The 12,008-nt window shown below is 35.1% G+C and overlaps 1 protein-coding gene across 2 annotated transcripts in view; it reads left to right on the forward strand.

The window, feature by feature from the left end:
- LOC117678425 (glypican-5-like) overlaps positions 1 to 12,008 on the forward strand; it is a 311,301-nt gene that overhangs the window by 20,468 nt on the left and 278,825 nt on the right. For both annotated transcript variants that reach the window (XM_034439494.3, XM_034439495.3), the window contains exon 2: positions 4,980 to 5,141. In XM_034439494.3, coding sequence (XP_034295385.2) covers positions 4,980 to 5,141 — 162 coding nt within the window. The remainder of the gene's footprint in view (positions 1 to 4,979; positions 5,142 to 12,008) is intronic.

A 12,008-nucleotide genomic window follows, 5' to 3' on the forward strand; every position in this document is an offset into this window, starting at 1 on the left:
CTTTGAATTCATCCCAAATTAAAATAATTTGCTCCATCTGTATTAGTACATTTCTTCTCCTTTAATTATACCTTTTAGTACTTTCTCGTTCCCTTTAGTGAATAACTTTCAACCCTTTTTATTCTTTTTTTTCTTGATCGACAGTATTTTCCCACAGGAAGATTTCTTATATTTAATTTTCAAAGTCTTCATTTTTTTTGCAGGCAAACACATTGTCCTACAGGAAAAATTCCTGTAATTAATTTCAAAGTCTTATTTCAAATCCATCTAGCCCCTTAGTTTGTTTTATAACTTTCCAAAATCCATATTTAATTGTCCTACTGCTTATTCCAAAATAGTTAAGCCCTTAAATTTACATAAAAAATATTTTGTTAGTGGCTTGAAGGAGACTCCCTGATCTAATATAATGAAACTTCATGTCTCAAGATTCTTAATAAACAAACAGCAGTTATCAAAAAGTAATTCCGAAAGGAAATATGCAAACCCTGTGTTCTCTGCATATTGTTGAATTTTTGGATGGCAGCAGAAAGTACTACTCAGAAAGTCAATAGACGGTAACTCAGCAATTCCTTAATTGCATTCTTTATCATAAACTCTTCTTTCTCATTGCCTGAATTTTATGAAAAGTGCAGATATTGTTCTCTTTGTAGTATTTTATCTCTTTTCTTTTTCTGCAAAAATTCCATTAAGCAGAAAATGTTGCACATCACCCTTTAAAGAAATTCTAAGATTGGAGTCTGGAAGCATTCTGTCCTGTTTTTTAGCATTCAAATAAAAATTGGATCCAATCCAAATCCCTGGCTAAATTACACAATGGCTCACTCAGATGCCTGTTTTCTTCAATCTCCGGTACCTTCACAAAGAAACTGGAGCACTGCAGCAGGATTGGAAAAGGCTAATATACAATGCCTTCAATAGATGTAATCAAATAGATAAGGCTGATGTAAAATAGCTACATGCATTCTATAATTAGCTCCCTATTCTCTCCCCCTTTTGCACAAAATATTAAAATATGTTCCCCACATCACAATTGTTAAGATATGGAGTAGCAGTCAGATGGCTGATCAAAAATAATTTTTTTTAAAAAAAATATTCCAACAGTAACATATTAGTTTCCAATAGAAACTAAAACTAAAAACAATCTGCTTTTAATAAAAAATCTACTGAATTTTCAATATTTATTTTATATTTCTCATACAATACTTCCAGTCTTTTATTCTGTATCAGAACTTCATTGTATTATCTAGTAAACTAGATTTTTTGGGAAGTAGTTATTAGCCGCGAGATCCAATTTTCTGAAAAATAAGTGTACAAGATTTTTTGAGAAGTAATTATTGCGATCTGTTTGTATGACCTGTTTGTACCTACAGTGAATATACTACATACCCTACATACCCTTGTTAAAAGGCTATGGCAATGTAAAAAAATCAGATTAAGATAAATCATCTTTAATATAATCTATAAACTGTACAATTCAGTTGTAAAACAAACTGAAATCTTTTAGGGAAAAAATAACAATAAAAATGTACAATAACTTGGTTACAAAAGTTGCATAAACTAAGGTTTTGTTAAAGCACCTTTTGATTTTTTTTTTTGACAGCATTCAGTTTTTTGTGGTAGGAGCTTATCAGCATGGCAAATCTTGCCATGAGAATTTTTGTAAAAGTGCTCCAAATCTATTGTATTGCGAGGGCATCCCCTGTGCACAGGCCTCTTCAGGTCAACTCCAGAAATTATCAACTGGATTCCGAAAGTTTGATCTTTTTATGGGGAAGCCATTCTTTTGTTGATTTGGATTGTTGTCATGTTGAAAAGTGAAACTCTTCATCTTCAGCATTTTAGCAGAGGCTGAAGATTTTGTGTCAAAATTGACTGATGTTTGGGACTGCTCATAATTTCCTCCACCTTGACTAAATTCCCAGTTCTAGCTAATGAAAAGCAGCCTCAAAGCATAAAGCTTCCGCCATCATGCTTCTCCATGTGTATGGTGTACTTTTGATGATGCCCAGTGTTGTTTTTGCACCAAACATACTTTTTGGAATTATGCCCAAAAATTTCAATCTTGGTCTCATCAGAACATAACACATTTTCCCTTATGCTTTTGTCAGACTTGATGTAGTTTTGGCAAAATGTGGCTGGGCTTGTATGTTTTCTTTGCAAGAAAAGACTTATGCCTTGCCACCCAACCTCACAGCCCAGATATAAGAAGAATATGGAGATAGTTGACAACCCATGTAGTACATAATCAGTACTTGGCAAAGTTTCCTGCAGCTACTTTAATGTTGCTGAGGGCCTCTTGGCAGGCTCTTGGATCAGTTTTCTTTTTGTTTTGCCATCGATTTTGGATGGACATTCAGTTCTTGGTAATGTTGTTGTTGTGCTATATTTTTTCCAGTTGTTGACAACAGTCTTCACTGTGTTCCATGGTATATCCAAAGCCTTGGAAATTGTTCTGTACCCTTTTCCTGACTGATACCTTCCAACAATTAGACCTGTTTGATTCTTTGTAAACTCTTTGCAGACCATATCTTTTGCTGTAAGAGGCAACTGAGTCAATCCTACTAGAACAGCTGAACTTTATGTGGGTTTGGTCAGAGTCACTTTTGTTAGAGTTTGCAGCAATCCAACCAGCACACAAGTAATTAATTCACCAGGATTCATGTATAAAAGAAACTTCTTTATATACAGTAATATAAATCATGATGCCCATGCACAATACCCATGCAGTAGAAGCCAGAACCAGAACTCAGAATCCAGAAGTACAGAATCTGCATAATACAGCGGCAATAATGCAAGGACAAACCAACTCTTTTATACATAACTGTCAAGCTAAGCCATGCCCAGGCTCCAAACTGTTTGAGTCACCAAACAGTCCCCATTGGCTGACCTGTTGCCATGTCTATTCCAATTCATGAATTCTTATACACTGACAACTTTAATTGATGGCAGATGTGTATTATTTAACATCACATTGTGATTAGTTACTTCTGAACCCAGTGACATCCCTACTTATAAAGGGTGTGCAAACTTATGCAATCCCATTAGTTTTATTATTATTTTATTCTTCCCTAAAAGATTTCAGTGTTTTTCAATTGAATTGTACAGGTAATTTGTTATATAGAAAAATAGAAAAAATTCTAAAGTGTTTTATCTAGGTCTGGTTTTTTTTTTTACATCTCAAAAATGTATCTAGAAATATGAATTATTTGCTTAGCATAACTGAGAATTGACTGTGACATACTCTATTTTATGAATCAACAATTATATCCTGATTTTATATCTTGATGTTATTTCTAATAAAATAATAATATGTGAACATATTTTTGCATTTAAATATTTATTTTCATTCAAGTTGCATAGTGAGTGTCTTTGACTTCCAGTTCTGGTAGATTTTGGTTGTCCAATTTCAGTACTAATATATATATATTAGGATTCATTACTATCTCTGAGAATCAACTGATTTGTCTTTCTTTGGGAAGTTTTCCATTACAAAAGAGATCTTCATTCAAGTTAGCTGCCTTGAATAGTTTAATCTGACTCTAAAGGCAGCATCTGCAGAAAGGTGGGTCACTGAATGCATTGACCCAGCAGTTTTGCAAGCTGGCGTACAGATGTGCCCGCAGCTTGAAATCTGGTATGAATTCCTCTGAGTGGTAATAGGCAATGTGCCATTCAGTAATTCTGCTGTCTGGATTTTCTCCTTTCCTCATCTCCTTTCCCTGTTCATCTATTCTATCTGTGGTGGTATGCTATGCATTAAATTTTGCAGTATGAATGTTGTTCTTTTTCAAATTATTGCTAATTATTAAATTCACATAGTTGCCCATCTTTGATTTTGCTAATTTTTTCAACAGCAGACTAATTAAGTACAAAGAAACGTATGTTGGAGTGTAGTAGTGAAATATTCTCTCCCAAAGCTAGTACTGAAGAACCAAAGTTTTCATATTTACAGTAGGATGCTTATGGTGACTTCAAGAAATTATACTGGGAATGTGGCTTGCTCTATGTTTTGTCTTTAAATACTCTTTGTTTTACATTGTGCTCTTTGGCATGTAAAAGATTTATTACATTCTACTTAGAAGCAATCTTTTTGCTATATGTAGGCCCTAGTCTGCAGATATTCTCTTCACCCTTCTATGTGTTTGTCCAAGAAATTAATGGGGCAAGGAATCTTAGCAACCGACTGCTGCTAGGGTCTCTGTGTCACGGTTTCTTCTGTTTTTTTGTATGGTGATTAATAGTTTTCCTGAAGATAAATATTTTCATCAAACCCAGTGTGAGATGCATAGGTGGGAACACCTGCAGAAATTCCATGTCTTCATGATATACAGTCTTGGGATGAAGAAAGGTTACATAGTCTTGGGATGAAGAAAGGTTACATAGTCTGTTTTGTACCATTCATTAATACCGCTTTGTTTACTTCAGTGCCCACCATATGGATTTAAGATTCTGTAACAAAAAGAGCAGCCATCTATGTCAGAGCCAATAATTTAAACTCTGGAGAATGTAACTTAAATGAAAAAGAACTTGATGTTGTGTTTTGGAGAAAGTTTGTAAGATTCCTGCTATATATTACATGTTAGCGTAATCTGGCAGTTCATGCTACTACATGTTAAAATACTGAGCTAAGGCCTCCAATAAACATATGTAGCCCATGTATTTATGAACAGTTTGCAATTACTAGCACAACTTGGCTGCATTATGATGGTGGTGTAATTCTAATAGGAGTAAAAAAAAAAAAAAAGGCATACACTCATACAGTTCTATTTCTCAATTCATGTACCTTCAGATATTTTCCCCAGCCCCTGAAAAATTAGAGATTCATTTCATCAAATAAAGCAAGGGTTAAATATTCAGTGCTTAAACAGTGCATAAGGTTTGAATTCTTTATTCTTTGATAACACTTTGCTAGTAAGAAATGTTGTTGGTCTTTACTGGTCTTACTAAATATATTTTCATTTTATTTTTTGTTGGTACAGATTCCAGTTTACAGATTTGCCAACACAAATCACCAACGTGTTGCACTAAGAAAATGGAAGAAAATTATCAAGCAGCTGTTAGAAGAGAAAGAATAGAAAACACTCAGACTCTAAATTTTGAACTGAAATATATGATTGTTGGTCACATAACAGCTTTTCAAGGTAGGAACGCTGATATTATGATAAAACATTTCCATTTATTTAAACATTTAAAATCATGTTTGCTATATCACTTCTTCCTACATGGTAATACTAGTCAGATTGATTGATTTTAAAGGATGCCTGACTCCAAAGTGACTATGAGTGCCATATACTTTAAAAGAATAAATAAAAAGAACAGACATGACTATGATTACCTGGACAAAATATACTACATATATTATAAAAACACAACAAAGGCTCTAAAACCACGATTCCCCAAAGCCTGGGAGAAAGCCAGATTTTAAATGACTTTTGGAGCAGGATAAGGGTGGAAACCTAAAAACATGATATAAAAGAAACAGTTCTCTAACATTGTCATCAGTCCCCAGTATTCAGAGATGCAGTTCTGAAAATACAAGTTCTGTTTAAATATTGTGCAATGTCATATATCTAGAACTGTGGTTTAAGGAATGGCTGGGTAAGGTAACGCTTGTCACCTAATCATTTCAATACTTTCAGCATTATAGTTTGATGAAAAGCATTAAATTGAAGTACAATTTTTACTTAATGAGAAAGTACAATTTTAAGGTGGCCTCCCTTCTTTAAAAAAGAATACAAGTTATATTACTTGTATTTATAGACTCTGTTCTTCATTTCCTGTCCCCAGTCCTTCTATGTTGCCTTCTTGTGGCAAGGGGATATTCCTGGGAGGGATAATTGCTGAGAGTGAATGCCAAGCCTATATATTCCCACAGGGTCACTCAAGGTATGAAGGTCATCCTGACTACCCAACTACAGCAAGCAGGCTTCTGTGGTGGGCAGCAGCAATGTAGGAAGATGTTGGAGTAAATGTTCACATTAGTGATAATGGCAAAGTCATTATTTCACACTGCCTGGGAGAAGGAAATGATAGACACTCCTGTATTTTATCAAGGAAACAACATGGGTAGAAGATATAAAATGATGAATAATATAGTACTGGATGATGGGCCCTTCAGATAGGACTGAGGAAAAGCGGATAATAGTACTAGATTAAAATCTTCTTAATGTCTAGTTGCTGATGTTGCCATATAACAAAAGAAAACCCAAGCTGCAAAGGCGACCACAGAGGGAAGATGGAACATAGGACGCATAAACACAGATAAATTCAACACAGTGCAAATGAAATGAATAATCTACACACTGATATTTTAGGCTTCAGTGAACTGGACTGGAATTGAATGTGTTCAGTCCAAAACACACTGATTATTATTCAAGTCATGCGAAACAAAAATGGAATGGCACTGCTTTCATGATGATGAAGGATATATGACTAGGACAGTACATTGGTACAATGCTGTCTATAATTGAATAAAATCAGTTAAATTTTGCAGGCAGACTTTTATTATGATGGCTATCCAAATTTCTGTTTCAACCACTAATGCAGAAGAAGAGGTGGTTGATGAAGTTTCTGAACAAGTTCAGTCTGAAATTTGTGAACAAGAACATGAGAAAAAGCATGTCACTTATGGTTAACTTTGGAATGCCAAAATTAGAAACAGAAAAGAAGAAAATGCAGGAAGACAATTTTATCCGTTTCTGCCAGTGCAATGTTTTCTTCATTGCTAATACAGACATATTTAGTCAAGTTCAGTCAAGTAAAGCTAAAGAAGAAAGTGGAAAAAGTTAACTGGTTACCAGTTAACACACAATTTTCAGGGGGGAAAAAAATCAGGAATCACTTTGAAGTCTTGAACTTTATTGATAGAGAAGTAGAAAAACTGCAGAATGGAAACACACACACACACACACACACACACACACACACACACACACACACAGACACACAGAATGAATGTGGAACGTGATTGCCAAGAGCAGAAGAAGGCAGAATTAAATATAACAAAGAGCAAACTAGTGCCAATGGGCACAGCAACAATGCTTAGTAGTGACAACAAAAATGTTGAACTGGTGAGTAGTTTCTGTTTTTTTGATTGACTATCAACAGTAAAGAAATCACCAGTCACAAAATATCCTGCAGACTTCCAAGGGTATCAGTGAAGAGTTGGAAAAGATATTCTGATACAATGATATGTCTGTGTCTATAAAGACCAGTATTGTGTGGGCAGTATGATACCTGTGATAGTTTATGGAAGTGAAAATTGGAGTTTGAAGAAGCAGGATAGGAAGAGTATTAATGCTATCAAGTGTATTGATAGCCAAGAAAATAAAATTAAAAAATCAATCTAGGGCTCTTATCTCCAGGGAAAAATGCTTAAGCTCAAATTATCATATTTTGGGCACATTATGTTCCAAATTATGTTCCCCTGTTTGGCAAGAGATCAGTGTGCTAAGGATCAAGCTAATGACATATAAATCAATCTCTTGCCACTATTAGACTTCCGTTTTGTGGGCCTAGTTTCTGTATGATTTCTGTTTTATGGAACTGGTCCTATATTCTACAGAAACATGGAATAAAATTATGGTGTCATTCATTTCTGTATGAACAGGTAATAGGTGTTGCTGTAGATTAAGGAGAGCTTTATACTATTCCTAATGAACATGTTTCATATTTTAGCTAATTTTCATACAAGACCACAAACAAAACAACAACAGGCAGCTTTTTCCACTTGTTTGTCCCTAATGGTTTCACACTTTTATAAATGTATTGTTACTTGGCTGGTAGAAATCTGCTTTGGCTGTTTGGTATTCTAAACTGCAAGCAATAGAGGAGGGGAGCTGGGATGAAGGGGTGTGGAAGAAGCAATTTGTTTTATTTCACTGCCTGGAAGAAAATAGTCTTAGTAGTATTCCACATAGTTCTGAAAATCTGGCACCGAGTCACATTTGACTCCTCTGCTTGCCAAAGGGGAAATACAGAGCCATTGTTGACTGACAGTGAATTATTCAAGTGATCTTTCAGCATCATTATAGAATAAAGCAAAGGTCAGAATAGATTAACCTGTCAGACCCTGAGGTCAGTCAAGCAGCTTTATTGCTTAACTGAGTGAAATCGGTCATTAGACTTTTCAAAGTAGTTTGAATTTACAAGCCCTTTCCAGAAATAGCTGTCCAAATTATTGTATTGTAAATGATTATAAACTTGCTTTGTCCATCTTAGGTGAGAACATGCCAGCATTTCAGCTTTGCCTTCTTAAAATCTCAAAGGGTCATTTGTTCCTTGGGTTGGCTGAAGTTTCAAAAGGTGCTCTAAATCCTTTATTCAGATGACACTGTATCCACATACTATTGCTTAAGCAGGGATCTTTGGTTTTTATTTCTTTTTTCATTCTGAAATCATTTTCCCTGCATTTAGCTTGGTTTATTGTTTTGTGACATCATTATGAAACATTAAAGGTGGCATGCCTCAAGCTGATCTGCTGACATAAGCCCTTCACTTTTCCATGAGGAAAAGTGTTGTGCTGGTAGAACTATTGATACTTGGACTGAATATCAAATTAGCCAATTCAAAACCTCAACAATTGGTAATATGTATCTCCAGGAACCTATGATCTTTCCCCTTCTTTCCTTCCTTCCTTCCTTCCTTCCTTCCTTCCTTCCTTCCTTCCTTCCTTCCTTCCTTCCTTCCTTTCTTTCTTTCTTTCTTTCCTCTCATTAATATTTCTTATGTATCCCAGAATGTTTCTCCTAAAGTTTCTTTAAATTTTAATTTAAGTGAGATAACAGATGACTTTCTAAGCATTTTTAGACGGAGTACAGATTGTTATAGAATAAGATACATGATGCTCTATCTATAAAACCATGAACCTCTTGTATTAAGACCACTCTTCAGAAGGTAGGAAATAGAAAGAGTCCTGCTACTGATATTCCCAACAGTAAAGTTATATTTTAAGCAGCTGTTCCCCTATCATGTTGCTTTAATTAACAAGTAGGAATAACTTGTAACTGAAGTAGGAATAACTATAGAAAATATAAAGTTGTATTATTTTTTAGTTATATGGATGTGTTTAGGCTTACACCCTGGTAATAAATGTGGTGAAACATCAATATTTCTCCACATTTATTGCATTTGTGGAGGTTGATCTGGAGCACCATTTAGGATGAACTTTTCTCTTGGAGGTTCTAGTTGTCAACCTGAAACAGATTCAGAAAATTCTGATGAGAACCTCCTCTGGCTGAGGCCTGGGAATCAGCAACAATCAAGTATCTGAGGCTGACTCCTCCAGAGATCATCCAGACTGTGCTGGCAGTCAAATGATGAGGTTTCTGTTGTCAAGCAATTGTGCAGGCTTTGTATGCAGCCTATAGTCCATACAATAGAGGAATTTGGTGGGTCTTCTTGCCAGACAAGATTACATCAGTTTTAATTAGTTCCCACCTTGCAATATCCCTACTCAGCCTGGCACTGTATGGAAAAACCGAAGCCCAACTGGACAACCTTTACATGAATGCTTTGAATCTTCAGGGTCAGTCTTTTAGAGGGATACCATTCCATGACATAGACACCATGATGCAAGTTGGTACTACAAGCAGCTTTGCTTAGCATAATTTCTTTAGATGAGTTGAATATGGTTGGATTAGACAGTCATATTCAACCTCCTGCTCCAGGAAGGTTCACAACTCACATGCCAGCTAAAAGTGGACAAAGGCTATGGTTTCCAGGCTGTGTTCTCCATCTACTCTTCTAAGAATGAGCCAGTAGTGGGTTTCAAATCCTGTCACTACCAGTTTATTCATGGGCGCGCACACTCACGTGATGCTTCTGCGCACACGCAGGAGCATCTGAGTGGGTGGGTGGAGCCTCCCGCCACCACCGCTACTGGTTTTCCTGACCCATGGCGAACTGGTAGAAACCCACCACTGGGCATGATTCTAGCAGGACACCAAAGTTATGCATTTATTGAGACAGTGCCACTTATTGAAAAGGAAATATGAGAGCTGAAAGAAATGTACAAGGAATAAATAATAGGACCAGACCCCCCCCAAGGCCCAGCTTTACCTTGTTTCATCTCATCCACATAGTAAAACATCTATTTTCATAAATACTTGAGCAAAAATTTAACAGCAACTGCAGCTATTATGTTTATTGGCAGCAAATTGTCAGTATATGACAATATAGTGACAGTATAGTGATGGTATCACAACTTGAATCATCAGGTAATGTCTCCCCATGCATTATGATCGGAAAAGATTGACCCCCTGTAACATTTCAGTTAGGCAGATTTATGGGTTTATAAATATATGCAACAATAACAACAATAGCAGCAGCAGCAATAACAACAACAACAATAATAATACCTTTCTCTAGATAAAGTATGTGAAAACAAATTTACTTTTACAATGGCATTTTGTCCAGTGTGTAGCCTTGGCTTAATTTGACTTCTGTTATTGGGGCTGCTATAAGTTCCATGCTCTGCATTTTGAGAATTCCACCTTAAATAAACACTGAAATAGATATCTCCCATCTAGTAGATATAAATATGGTTGGCATTTTTGCAAGACTCTTCTAGTCTTGCAAAGCAATGCTTTTTGTTGTGTATATTTCAAAACATTAAGTGAAAGTCTTAGATATTGAGTTAAATTTTGGAAGAAAACAAAAATTGGCATAAGACCTCTATTAAGGAAGGTTTGCTTAAAATTTTATTAGAAAAAGTATTTTAATTATAAGATCTCATATCTTAAACTATATCCTACAAACAATTTAATAGGTTTGCGCCTTAAGCTGAAATGGGACAAATTTAACAGTTATCAGCCACATATAATAAGCTGTACTTAATACATCTGCAAACTGACATTATTACTTTTGATTCAATGCCCATTTCACACTTGTGGTAAGGCTTTAGTACTGCTGCAAAATAGTAGAAAATAATAATAATAATTGCGAGAGTAAATACTAAACAAATCAATTACTTCATAAAATATTGCTTTTGGTTATTGTCATTTTTAGATTTTAGCGGCAGAAGTGCTGAAAAGCTGTCTGCTCTTAGTGCATGGGTAAAGATTAACTCAATGTCATGACCTCCATAGTTGGTCCATCATCAAATTCACCCTCTATGTTTTCACCTCATTACCTAATGAGTCAGTCCTAGCTCTTCACAGACAATTTCCTTTTCTGCTCTCAATTTCAAACCTTCATTTCACCATAGTTATTAAGTCACAAGGAAGTAGAAAATCAGCAGTAAAGAAGTCATGGAAGATTTGGGACCATTTTGATTTTTTATGGTGTTCTTTAGTTTCTAGATCTTCCTTTACAGCTGACCTTTAAGTATGGTCAAAAGCTTTCAAATGAGCCCTTAGCTTTCTCCAGCTTTCCGGATTCTGGTTCTTTCTTTAGTTTATTTTTTGTGATCCTGTAGGTTTAACAAAGACAGGAAGGAAAAGGGACAATATAAATTTAGCTTAGTTTTTTGGGAATACAAGTCTTGGAAGATTGAATTTCTCCAACAAAATATGATTGGAAGAATGAGTTAGGGATATGTTCCCTGAATGCCCAGGGAGATGGGGAAAGGAAACCAATGAAACATTTGTTGTGTTGTAATGGAAATTCCATCTTTTATATACTTCTGTGCAACATCACAATTTAAGTATGAAATGGCAGAGTTATGTCCATCTGATGTTAAATGTTTTATTATTTTGATACCATTCTCCTGAATATTTTATAAACCATTATACTTTTGGAAAACAAGTAGTCAAATGTAAGCTAACATTTAATTAATTAAATTATGAAAACTTGGATTTTATATGCCATTACAATTTTAAATTGTGCAGTGATTATGTATGTATGTATGTATGTATGTATGTATTATGTATGTATATGTATGTATATATGGAACTATGAACAAAAGTTAGTCTGACATGTTCACTTTGTACTTAACACTAGTTTTTTTAAGGAGCATCACATTTTCTAAGCTGACTTGCATACTTGGTTGCTTTGAATAAAATATTTTT

Source organism: Pantherophis guttatus, chromosome 6 (genome assembly GCF_059756535.1).
Source record: "Pantherophis guttatus breed Tessera chromosome 6, ASM5975653v1, whole genome shotgun sequence".
Lineage (NCBI taxonomy): Eukaryota > Metazoa > Chordata > Lepidosauria > Squamata > Colubridae > Pantherophis > Pantherophis guttatus.